The sequence below is a fragment of the Gossypium hirsutum genome, chromosome A11 (assembly GCF_007990345.1).
Source record: "Gossypium hirsutum isolate 1008001.06 chromosome A11, Gossypium_hirsutum_v2.1, whole genome shotgun sequence".
Taxonomy (NCBI): domain Eukaryota; kingdom Viridiplantae; phylum Streptophyta; class Magnoliopsida; order Malvales; family Malvaceae; genus Gossypium; species Gossypium hirsutum.
Genome location: NC_053434.1, coordinates 69,172,125 through 69,185,063, shown reverse-complemented (window position 1 = coordinate 69,185,063; position 12,939 = coordinate 69,172,125). Strand labels below are relative to the sequence as shown.

Genomic DNA, 12,939 nt, shown 5'->3' with positions numbered 1-12,939 from the left:
TTGAATAGAGAGCAACCAAAACAAGAAATGGAGTCTTCAAAAATCAAATCCTCACAACCCTTCAAAGAGAACCAACAGCTCTATGGAGGTTCATGAAGACGGCCATCTTCTGCAGCTGCTGCTTCTACCAATGCTGGAGCTTTTTTGACCCAATAACTATCCTCACCTCGACTTAATCCCTCTTACGCCATTGCATGCTGTTTTATTACCAGATCGGCCAATGAAGTGGAAGGCGCAGGCATAGAACTCCTTCGCTATCTGATTTGCGGAACAGGTAAGAGTCCTTATATCCGAGAAATCCTGTTCATGGTTGTTAATCTTCTTGATAACAGATCTTGAGTCTCCCTCAACTATTATTGACAGAAAACCCAACTCTTTAGCAATTGGAGCTCGTGTATCACCGCAATTGCATAGGGTAAGTGATTTTGCAACAAGCCCCCAAAATTTCCCCACTTTCATCTCGAATTACAACCCCTGTTGCAGCCTTCTTTTGATTTAATCTAAACCCTGCATCAACGTTTATTTTGACCACCCCTGCAGGTGGCAGAGACCACCGAACTTGAATGTTGGAGACTACACCATTATTCGTATGGATCACAGAGACCAACTTCACACAATAGCTGCGAATGAAGCCAACAATCTCACCCACACTCTGGTTTGTTCCCTCATGCACCATATGATTTCGGGCAAACCATATAGCCCACATTGTAACACAAATTTCATTATGTTTTGTTATATGATGCATTTTCAGTATCCATGAAAGCTACTAATGGAAATCCATTTGAGTACTAACCATATGCAAAGGGTAACCCAAGATTACCCACACATCTTTCACTTTAGCACAAAATCTTAGCACATGGTTCATTGCCTCATGATCAACATTACACCTCGGATAGCTTGGGTTATTTGCAACTCTTCTATTGTATAGGCATGGTCTAGTGGCTACAAAACCATGAACAAATTTCCACAAAGCTATTTTGATTTTCGGGGGACATCTAGTTGCCCAAAATTTCTTGAAAACATAATGCCTAGATGATAAAAGAGTTGGCTGTTGGAGTAATAAACGATAACCACTACGAACAGAGTAGAAACCCGAGCGTTCACCGTCCCACACGAGAAATCCTCTTATGGAACAGACGGTAAAGGAATACCCTGAATGAGGATTGCATCAGCAGCTACAAAAAGCGAGTCAATCAAATCCCGTTTCCAACCCATTCCATTTGGCAAAATAAGCTTAGACACCTTCTCAATATTACCTAATCTAGAAGTTTTAACTTTTCCAGGTAAAAACCTTGGCACCCAACTGTCCTCCCAAATGTTAATGCTTTCACCTGTTCCCACATTCCATTTCAGCCCCATCTCAATTAATTTCCTGACACTCTAGATGCTCCTCCAAACGAGTGATGGTTTGGAACCTAACTGAGCATTAAAAAACCTTGTATTAGGAAAGTATTTGGCCCTTAGAATGCGCACCATCAACGACGTAGGATGCATTAAAATAAATAAATATTTAAAATAAAATACAACATTTTGAAAAAAAATCAATAAATTAAAATAAATAATTTTTAAAATATTTAATGATAATTATATACAACAATTTGAATTTGTCGCTAATACAATTTATTTTTTTTTACTTTTTACTTTTTGCTTTAATATGTGCTGATTTTTTTAATTGGTTAAATAAATCTTCTTTTTTAAAATTAGTGAAATAGATCGATTTTAGAGAAAGAGTGTGAAATCGCGTCCTACTAAGCGAGTTTTCTGTTGACATGTCAGGGAAAACATTCCCAATTGGATACGTTTTCTTTAGAAATTTTAGAAAACACTTCTAGCTGGGCACGTTTTCTTTGACATGTCAGTAGAAAATTTGTCCAATTGGATGCACTTTCATACACTCTCTCTAAAATCAACCTATTTTCTTAAATTAAAAAAAATATTTTTAACCAATTAAAAAAAACGACATATTTAAACTTATTTAACCATTCTTCTATACATTCCACCCAGAAATTTGAGAAAATAAATACAATATTGAAACAAAAAATCCCACCTAAAAACATGTCACCAAACAATTTTTTATATATTTTCTAAACAATTATTTCGTTACATATAAAAAAATGTCACTCCCAAAATTTTACAAATAATCCATTATTTTCTAAACATTTTTTTTCTAATTTTTAATCAATGTCTTAAAGGTGCTAAACATAAAAATTTCTAATTTAAAATTATTACTTAAAAACTATTTTCTCAAATAAATATGGGACTTTTTTCATAAATAAAATCATAGAATTACTTCAAAAAAATATGTTTTTTAAAGCTTGTAAAAAAGGTTTAAAACTGTTGGAAAAAATTAAAATTTATTTAAATAAAAATAATTACCAAAAATTGTTTTTTAATAAAATAATTTTTATTTATATCCAGTCATACATTTTTAAAGAAATAAATACATCAACTTATTTATATATTAGATAAATATAATTATTTTTGTATGCAATATATAAATATAAAATAGCGCTATATCAATAACTATATTAATTTGTGAGAATTGGATCAAATCAAAATTTCATGTATAAAATTACATAAAATAAAAGTTTATGTATAAATATGCATATTAAACCAAAGTTTATGTATTATTTTAAGATTTATTCCTTTTAATTATTGTTTCACTTATTATTTCTAACAATTTCTTGAATAATCAATTTGAATTTTTTCTCATATCATTCACAAAAATTATATAAAAATTAGAAAATTTTTAATACATTTTAATTGATATACACACTTAATAAGTGAATCGCACGGCTAAGAAAACTAATTACATATATGAAAGTGAATAATGACACATTAGAGTTGGAATGGATAAATGAAGTTAATCATGATTTAAACAAATACTTATATTTATATTATTAAATAATAATATTTTATTTATTATTAAATATCTATAAATTGTAATATTTATTCATAGTTAAAATATTAATATAAACATTTTTCAATATTATTTAAAAATATTATTTAAAATTTAAAAATATTATTGTTAAAATTTATTATTAAAAGTAAAGTTGTAATATTAAAGAATTTACTATATTAAATATAAATAATTAAATAAGTATGTTTGATATTATTCAACATTTTAATATTTGTCGATTGAGTGTTAACTTGATTGACATCGATATTTTTGTTAGTGCAGGAGGAAGTGAGTTTAAGTGCGCTGAAGCACATTATCTTCCTATTTAAGTGTTGGGGAAGGGCTATGGGTAGTTCTAAGTATTGTATGAAAAAAGAGCAAATATGATAAGAACATGTAATGAGATTAATATTAAAAGAAAATGATATTTGATATTAATATTTTAATATTTTTAAAAATAAAAAAATAAAAAATTATCATTAATATAATAATATTATGCTTAATTTAATTTAATTTTAAATAAAAACCCATAAATGAACACTTCTTTTAAAAAATAACTTATGTTTTTCAAAAATTAACTCAATTAAAAAAAATAAAAATAAAAAAGAGAAAGGAAAAGCTTAATTTCCATTCATTTGCAAGTAATATTTTGTTGGTCAATTTTTTTAATGAATCAAATACAATAAAATGCAAAAAAAAACATTTTATATAAGGTATTGTTTGATAAATTGAAAAATTAAATGTTGAAAAAATAAATGTTGAAAATTTGAGTGCTGAATTTAAGTTATAAAATTTGTTTAATATATTTTTAAAATTAATTACTGAATATAATTAGATTGTTTGATAAATAAATTGAAAACATTCTCCTTTCAATGATAAAGTAATTTTTATCTACTTATTATTTACCATATTTTTTTTATATTTTTTAATCATCTATCAAACTGAGGCCTAAATCAATTTATGTGAAACAATCACACTATTCTTATATAATAATAGAGTTTGAAGTTAGGGTCTGTTATTTCACTGAAAATGATTTCTGGAGAATGACTTACTTTCTTGGAAGAATTAATATTTTTTGGTTTTTGGATGAATTTGTGTAAAATATTTTCTGTTGTTTGACAGATTTATTAAAAATATTTCATAAAAATTGTTTTAAATAAAACAAACATACATTTGAGATTTTCTTGTCTTTTCATTGTTTAATTGAGTTTATTTTATATCTATAAATTTAAATTAAAAACATTTTTTAAAATTTAGGTTTATTACAACGTCATTTTTTAGTTATAAGACTATCAAGTGATTATTTTTATTTAAAAATGTGATATCAACAAAATTAACAAAAAAAAAAAGTTAACAATTGAACTTGATTTTCAAAATTGAAAAGTAGGCGGACTAAATTATTAAAAATAAAAGTACAGAGACTAAATTACAAATTTGTGAATACTATATAGACTTACGACATATTTTAACCTTTCTTCTCCAAAAAAAATATTTTTAACATATTTATAATTGTAATAAATATTTATTATTAAAATATTAGTATTAAATATTTTCAATAATATTGAATAATATTATTTAAATTTATTATTTTTAAAATTTATTATTAAAATAAAATTAAAATATTAAATAATTTATTAATAAATTATATTAATTATAAAAATAATTTATTATATAACTAAATATAAATAATTAAATATGTATGTTTAATAATATTGAAAGATATAATATTTTTATTAATATTTTTAAAAATAAAAATAAAATTTATTATCAATATAATAAAATAATAAAATATATATGTTTAATAATATTAAAAATATAATATTTTTATTAATATTTTAATAATTTTAAATATTTTTAAAAATAAAAATAAAATTTATTATCAATATAATATTATTAAGCTTAACTTAAATTAATTAAATTTTTTTATAGAAAATAACTTACGCTTTTTAAGAGGATAATTTATTTAAAAAAAACTTATTTTACATTAATTTTATTTCATTTTCTATTAATCAAATTATTTTTTTAAAAACAAATACACAAAAAGGACGAACAAATTTTCCCTAAAACACAGGCCAACCCTTATTGTCAGAAACCTATAACATACCCAATATTGTATACAACGAAGTTGGAAGCCCATAGATTCCGTACGCTTCACACACTTCACACACTTCACACATATCGTATCCGGTGAATGTGCTGTGGAAAAGGGAATCACTTGCTGTTTGTCTTTGTTTCTACTCGTTTCTTTTCTTCAATCTTTCTTCAAACTTCTTGGTAAATTCTCTCAAAGCCCACGCAATTTTATCAAATTGCACCCAAGTCCCATTCCCAGATTTCGAGGACCCAAATTAAACCAAACCCTTGCAATTGACAGCTGAACCCCAACAAAACCCTAATTTCTCAAACCATATTTCGAGGTTCCAACTTTATTACCTTCAACAAAAAGAGGTGAAATCTCGGAAGTTTTGAAACAAAATAATGGATTTCGACGAGTACGAGTATTTGGAAAAAACCGTTGAGGAGCAGGAAGATCCGAAGAAGACGAAAGACAGAGGAGGATCGGAGGATAAGAGCGAGAGAAGCTATAGGAAGAGAGATGGAGATAGAGAGGAAGAGGATGACGAGGGCAAGAGGAGCAGCAAGAAATCGAGAAGCGGCCGCGATGAGGACGACGAGGAGAGGCGAGATCGGGATAAGGACCGCCATAGAAGCAGCCGCGACAGGGATAGGGAAAGGGAGAGAGATAGAGATAAGGATTTAGAGAGGAGGGGTAGCAGAGAGAGGGAGAAGGAAAGGGAGAGAGAAAGAAGAGAAAAAGATAAGGAGAAAGAGAGGGATAGGAGAGAGAAGGAAAAGGAGAGAGAGAGAAGGGAAAGAGAGAAGGAAAAGGAGAAAGAGAGGGAGGTAGACCGGAGAGAGAGAAGCAGTAGTAGGTCGAGGAGGCACGAAAGTGATCGTGAGATTGAGAGGGAACGGGAGAGAGATAGGAGAGAGAGGAGCAGTAGTAGGTCGAGGAGGCACGAGAGTGATCGTGAGCTAGAGAGGGAGCGGGAGAGAGATAGGAGAGAGAGAAGCAGTAGTAGGTTGAGGAGACACGAGAGTGAACGCGATCAAGAGAGGGAACGTGAAATTGACATCAGAGATAGCAGGTAATTTTTTAAAAAGTACATTATATGTGCAAAATGAATTTCTGGGCACCTATGTTGAAGTATTGTAATGTTTATGCAGATGTAGAAATGACTAGATGACTGCTAAGTTCAATTAAACATGCATTTTTGCATCGTGTTTATACCATCCAATTATATTGTCTGTCATGATCTAAGCACATAAACATGGTTGAAGTGCTCACTGCTCACCCCTTAGGGATGAAGTTTATTGTTTTTTATGATGTTTCAGAATTCATTTTTTGGAGTAAATTTATATGCAAGAAATAGGGTGAGAGGATTCCTTAGTTGTATCCTTTAGAGTTATAGAACTGTAATGCCTTTTGTATGTGCATTTTTGGTAGGATGTCGATGGCAATGTCTAGTAATTTTGTGCAGATGGTTCTTTTTTCTTTTTTAGAGCATGATTTTAGTGGCATCCTGAATTATCTCATGAACATGGATGTTTCAGGAGATTTAAGGATAAGAAAGATGCAGTGGAGCCTGAGGCTGATCCTGAGAGGGACCAGAGAACTGTTTTTGCTTATCAGGTAGATAAATTGCTATTTTTGCTTTCATCTTCAAAGTATTGTATGATATAAATGTAATATTTATGTGTATCAACATGCATTTTTTTTTAAATTTCACTATTTATTAATTGTTGTTCACCTTGAATTGGTTGATGACAGATGCCTCTAAAAGCAACTGAGAGAGATGTCTATGAATTCTTCTCAAAAGCAGGCAAGGTTAGTCGGGTTTAACTTGGTTATTTTATTTCTTTGTGAAGGATGTAGTCAGTATTGTATCTACACTTTGCTCCTTGTGCTTGATAATAAAGCACCTCAATACCCTTTCAAGCGAGGTGCATTTGATCAGGCACACACTTGGTGCTTCTAGGCATACTTTTTGTTAAGGGCAATATGCATAAAAAAGCTTGCCTGGTCGAAGTTACTCTTTATTTTATTTTTCTTTTTTTCATTAGATGTTGCTTTACTGGTAAAAAGGGGATAGCATCAAACTCTCCTCTTTTTGATATTTGCCTATTCAACAGTAGGCATGGGACTGTAAAGAACCATGCATATTGACCAAAAAATACTTGCATTTTCTGCAAATAAATTTCACCATTCTTTAGAGATATTGTCATGATGATTGTATATCTTAAGCTTATCATACACACATATAAAAGCATGCACTTATACTTATACGGCACTACATAGCTTAAGTAAGCATTCTTTTTATCTTTGAGCCTTGCGCCTGAGGCAATATAAGGGTTCTAGTACCTAGATGCACCTTTCGCCCTTGACAACATTGGTTGTTCTATGAATTATCAACAACTTCTTTCAAGCATGCTAAGATTTCACATTAATTTATCTGGGAAAATGTTAATGTAATGTTTTGGAAGTTTGTGTACACTTGAAATACCATGTTTATTTCCTTTAGAATAACTCACTATTGCAATTTCTAGAATTTAGCATACTGGGAATATCATTTTGCATAATCTGCTATATTCCTTCAAATTCATTTGTCTTTATGCATTTCTGATAATAACTTTAAGTTAATGCATAAAACAATGTTTAGAATGATGTGAATGCACATTATTGAGATTCATCTGCTTCCTCTTGCAGTATATGATCCTCTGCCTTCAGTTTCGAGTAGTATTATGACTTTCTTGTGTCTCAACATTCTATATATGTGGGGTGAGTTAAAAGCACATGTTAAACGATATAATCTTGCGGACACTCCTTGATAGGTGTTTCATCAGGAAGCTTGAAAGTCTGGGATCTCCCCGCATATTTAATCTTTTAGGTTATTATTTTATGTTTGATGCCATATCTGTTTTCCTTTACTATTTTCAGGTGAGGGATGTTCGGCTGATCATGGATAGAAATTCAAGAAGATCAAAGGGGGTTGGGTAAGTGCCTTTATGTTGAGCAAATTAGACTTCCTTTTGCAGTTGTGTGAAATATATCTTTGTACTAGAATCAAGGTTTACTGTATTCTTAAATGCACTTGCAATGCTATAATGATGAGGATTGATGGGAATAGTTCTCAATTTTTAATCAATTCATGCTTCTTTCGCATATTAGATGACATAAACCTGAATTCTATTCCTCACCTTTCAAATTTCTTAGCATTAAATGCAGCTTACGGACATGGGTACCTTATTCTATTCAACTTGTTAGTAGTACAGATAAGAATTTTAAGATGCTCCATACGGTTTAATCTAAAAGTGGTTTTGTTCGTGACTTGACTCACTGTTAGGCTTTTTCTTTCTCCCTTTAATATGTTATTTTTCATTTTTTTGGTTATCTGGAGGGGTTGAGATGTTGTTCATCTATGATTTTTGTTTTTGTTTTTTTTTTTGCGGGTTCATCTTGTTTCTTGTTCCATGTGTATAATCTAAGCTAAAGGTGTTATCTATGCCATCTTTACTTTCTGTTAAAATCAAAAAGGACATGCTAATCTTTTAACCTCCTTTTTGAGTCCTTTGTGTCGTTTGATTATCATTGTTTTGTTATCTTGGTGTAAGAAATCTATTTTGCTTTCTAATTGTTATGCTGAGCTAACCTTTTTATTGCATCAGACTTCAGATTCAACAAAAGTTGCTCAGAATAGCTCCCTGCACAATAGTTTTTCTTTCCCTGCATCACTTTGACATAAACTTTGGTTGTATTTATTTCTCATATTTTGAGAAACTAATTTGTCACTGATAAAATTGCAGGTACATTGAGTTTTATGATGTGATGTCTGTGCCAATGGCAATCGCATTGTCTGGTCAACTGCTTCTTGGTCAACCTGTGATGGTTAAACCTTCAGAGGCCGAAAAGAATCTTGTTCAGTCCAATACTTCTGGTGCAGGCGCAGGTGGTGTTGCTGGACCATATGGAGCTGTTGATAGAAAACTATATGTAGGGAACTTGCATTTTAATATGACAGAAATGCAGCTTAGACAGGTAATAGGATCATTAGCTTATCAGCAAAATTAGAAGTTACCATTCTTTGATTTGGTTTATGAATTACTGCATTTATATTTTGGTGTTCTCTAAACTTTTCCAAATTTAACTTCTTATTAAAAGGAAAGTACATTCTAATAGTAGTTTCTTAGGAAAAAAATTGGAAGGGGTTACGTGAATTTTTTGAAATTTTAATTTTCTTTGAACCTTTTCCATGTTCATATTACCCAGTTTTAGTGTTTAATAATTTTAAGTTACATTATTTTCATTTCAAACCCTTTTCTTATGTTAATGGCTCAGATATTTGAACCTTTTGGACCTGTGGAGCTTGTGCAACTACCACTTGACCTTGAGACTGGGCAGTGCAAAGGTTTTGGGTTTGTCCAGGTTAGATATGGCTGAAGACTTGAGCTTTTATGTTCATTTTTCTGTATAATAATAACCATGCATGTTCTTTGTTGGCTGTTTGTTTTTTACAGTTTGCTCAACTTGAACATGCAAAAGCAGCTCAAAGTGCCTTGAACGGGAAACTGGAGATTGTTGGTCGAACCATTAAGGTAGGCTTGTTAATTTCATGAAATTGTATGTTATGTTAGTGTAATCTCAGTGTCAGTTGTGTGTTCTATTTTCAGTCACTGTAGCGGAATAAAAAAATAAAAGAAAAACTACAACTGGCTTATATCGTATTAATGGCTTTGTGGTCAAAATTGGATGTAGGTTTCATCTGTTACAGATCATGTTGTTACCCAAGATACTACAGCAAAATCTGCAGACTTTGATGATGATGAGGGCGGTGGCTTGGTAAGTTGAAATTCATTTTATTATAGTAGTATTTAATGAATACTGGTTTTTAATTCGCAGTTTGTCTCATTCTAGTAATAGTGCTGAGGAATTGTTTTATCACTTTTCTTTTTGCTTAACTGGTGTAACTTTTATCCAGGCCTTGAACGCACAATCAAGAGCGTTGCTTATGCAGAAACTGGATCGCTCTGGTATTGCAACAAGGTTCGTTTGTACTTTCAGATAGTCTTTTCCTTTTTTTAATCATATTATATATCTAATGTGATTGTTTTACAGCATTACGAGCTCTCTTGGAGTACCCCTTGTTAATGGGTCTGCTCCAAATCAACAGGCAACATTACCAGTCAATGGCCAAGGGGCATATCCAGCACCGGTTCTACAGCCAATCATGTCTACTACAGCCCTTGAACCTATTGGACAGCCCAGCGAGTGTTTGCTGTTGAAGAATATGTTTGATCCTACAACTGAGGTTTAGATTTTCCGGTTTCTAAAAATGCTATTTCTGTGTTACTTCTTGTCTTCTTCCTTTTTTGCTTCCTTATACAATGTAGTGATATTCTTTTTAAGTTCTATTTCAGACGGAACCTGATTTTGATTTGGATATTAAAGAGGATGTTGAAGAAGAATGCAGCAAATATGGCAGGGTGAAGCATATTTATGTGGACAAGTAAGCATCGGACTGTCTATTGCATTGGATAAACTCATTTTTTACAGCAATTTTTTGTTCTTTTTAGTTGGCTTGATAATTGTGTACTCCAGAACCGGATAAATATATTTTATCTGTTCTTTATTGTTTATGAAGGGGCAAATGTTGTATCAATGTTGAGGAAGGGGATAATCACATATTTTTACATCTATTAATCTGTTAGTAATGTTATTTCTGTGCAAGTTATGGACATTATGCAGTCATTCAGCAACTTGGTTAATATCTGTAGCTGACAATCAATGACTAATGGCATCTTATTTTGTATTATAACGCTTTTTTGTTTTATCATTTCAATTTGTAAGATTACCCAATACATATTTTATTAACAAATGAAAACTGTTACGAGGAAAGAAAGATTGCTTTGCCATTTTCCCATCTGCAGTTTAACAGAAAACTTCTTTCTTTTATCACTTGTCATTTTTTCTTCCCTACAGAAACAGTGGCGGTTGTGTCTATCTTCGATTTGAATCAACAGAAGCAGCGGGTAAAGCTCAACGTGCAATGCACATGAGATGGTTTGCAGGCAGATCAATATCAGCCTTATTTATGGTAAATTCGTTTTCCACAATGAAAAACATTTAGCTTTTCTTTTCCAGTCTAGTAATACTTTCATAGTTATCTTAATTCCTGGTTGAAGTTTGAACGGACCTTGGTCTTTAATTTATCTGTCGTCTTAGTAATGTTTTCTGGTGGTTGAATCTATTTAGTATATGGAGGACTTGCTGGTTACATGTGTTTTCCTAGTTAATAACTTTGATCAACTATTGCAGCAACCCCATGAATATGAAGCGAGGTTTAAAGGTTGATTGAAGTTCAGCAGCTTTCACATTATCAAGTAAGTTTTGCAAATTTTTCGATGTGGGGTTTTTATTTTCGGTTCCTCATGTTTGCTTCAGTGCACATATATATATTTAGGGTAATTGTCTTGACTGGGTGCAGATTATTTTTATTTTTATTTCAGATTGGTACACAATGAGCTAAATGTAAGATAATTGATATTTGTTCACTTTTTTTTTGTTTTTTTGTTTTTTTGTTTTTTTTAATTTGCTTAAATATTCTGCCAATTTTATTTTTGGGAACAGGGCAATACTTGGAGGAGGCAAATAATTTTGTATGTATCAGAATTTATTCCAGTACTCAAAAGATTTCAAGATCATTTAAAAAAGAACTGTTATGGCCATATATGAACTTCAAAAGAAATTTATCGGTAACAATTTATTTGAAATGGGGAATTTATTTTCCATTACAAAACTCTATATTCATGTAAAAGAATTATTGAATATATACCACCCTTGGGATTATTGGGAGCGCAAGTTTTAAAATTTTCTCATCTTTTATCAAGCTCGTCCAATCTAATGTTTATTTAAGGTTTAAACATAATTTATACTGTCTTCATTATGGTTCTTGATATTAGATATTTTCAGTTTAGTACATAATTGTAACGTCAAAGCCTTAAAAAATCTGTGAAAAATGCAGAAAATTACAAAAGAAAAGTATTTAAAAATTATGGAAACTATCAAACTTCTTTAAGAAATAAAAAAGATTTACAAAAGTACAAAAAAATAAATATAAAAATATAAAAAGTACTAAATTTTTTGAAAAATGTAAGAAATTTTAATATTTTTAAATTTTTAGGTGGTAAATTTGGATATATATTTTTTCAAATTATTTAAATAATGAAAAATAGTTTTATTTATTATTTAAATAATTATTTAATTGAAATAATATAAATTTTTTAATATTTAAGTAATTTAATTTTGTTTTTCAAATTTATCACTTAAAAAATTTATCGATTATAGATTGTGATTGATTAAAATTATAAAATATCTGTTAGTTGAAAATTTTCAAGTATTTTGATATAACAAAAAGAATATTAAAGATTTCCTACTTAAATTTGCAAAATCCTAAAAATTATTTTGAAAGTGTTGGACAAAATAAACTTTTAAAAGGCCTTGAATTAACTTGATTTTTAATGAGTTTTTTGAAGTCTGAAGGACAATTCAAGATGAAAACGACCTTGAAAAGGCTATAGTATTCTACTAGTAGAATGCATTCCAATAAGCAACGTAGTTTTGGCCTAGAATTTTTGTCGATACCCTGATCAGATCTACTGATATCTTCAGAGTTCTACTGCTACCTTGAAGACTTCTATCACAAAAAGTCAAAATAGTAGCCAAGGTTCAGCCTCTCCCACATTTCTACCGAAACTCTAATGGCTTCTACCGATATGAGTTGAAACCACTAGAGTTTTACTAATACATTGAGGATTTCTATAGAAACAAGCCAAGATAGTAGCCAAAGTTCAGCATCTCCTGCACTTCTATTGATAATTTGACGGGTTCTACTGATACTTTAACGGGTTCTACCGATACCAAATGGAACCCTTAAATTTCTATCGATACAAGAGAACTTATACCGATAGCACGAGCCCAATGG

General features: G+C 30.6%; 1 protein-coding gene and 1 long non-coding RNA gene across 9 annotated transcripts; both read left to right on the top strand.

The window, feature by feature from the left end:
* The first annotated feature begins 2 nt into the window (after positions 1 to 2).
* Positions 3 to 755, top strand: LOC107890874 (uncharacterized). Its single transcript, XR_005905273.1, has 3 exons — positions 3 to 274; positions 364 to 415; positions 541 to 755. It is a non-coding gene; the product is annotated as an uncharacterized lncRNA (long non-coding RNA).
* Positions 756 to 4,964: 4,209 nt separating this feature from the next.
* Positions 4,965 to 11,804, top strand: LOC107890843 (RNA-binding protein 39). 8 transcript variants are annotated; one of them, XR_005905264.1, is made up of 15 exons: positions 4,965 to 6,048; positions 6,515 to 6,593; positions 6,732 to 6,788; positions 7,899 to 7,954; positions 8,765 to 8,996; positions 9,297 to 9,383; positions 9,476 to 9,553; positions 9,714 to 9,797; positions 9,937 to 10,001; positions 10,074 to 10,266; positions 10,376 to 10,464; positions 10,938 to 11,052; positions 11,274 to 11,338; positions 11,465 to 11,486; positions 11,586 to 11,804. XR_005905264.1 is itself a non-coding variant. In XM_041082307.1 (14 exons), the coding sequence occupies exons 1-13, from the start codon at positions 5,378 to 5,380 to the stop codon at positions 11,307 to 11,309; spliced, it is 1,842 nt and encodes a 613-aa protein (XP_040938241.1). In that variant the 5' UTR covers positions 4,965 to 5,377; the 3' UTR covers positions 11,310 to 11,338; positions 11,586 to 11,804. The 8 variants fall into 8 exon arrangements, 4 of the variants coding, with proteins under 4 accessions (XP_040938241.1, XP_040938243.1, XP_040938244.1 ...); XR_005905263.1 differs by having other exon boundaries at positions 11,443 to 11,486; XR_005905265.1 differs by having other exon boundaries at positions 11,419 to 11,486.
* The last annotated feature ends 1,135 nt before the right edge of the window (positions 11,805 to 12,939 follow it).

Excerpts from the sequence above, each read along its gene's own strand:
- LOC107890843 (XM_041082307.1), top strand. The coding sequence starts at position 5,378 with ATGGATTTCGACGAGTACGAGTATTTGGAAAAAACCGTTGAGGAGCAG. Across the intron at positions 6,594-6,731 it reads GAACTGTTTTTGCTTATCAG|ATGCCTCTAAAAGCAACTGA; the intron begins GTAGATAAATTG and ends GGTTGATGACAG. Across the intron at positions 9,798-9,936 it reads ATGATGAGGGCGGTGGCTTG|GCCTTGAACGCACAATCAAG; the intron begins GTAAGTTGAAAT and ends ACTTTTATCCAG.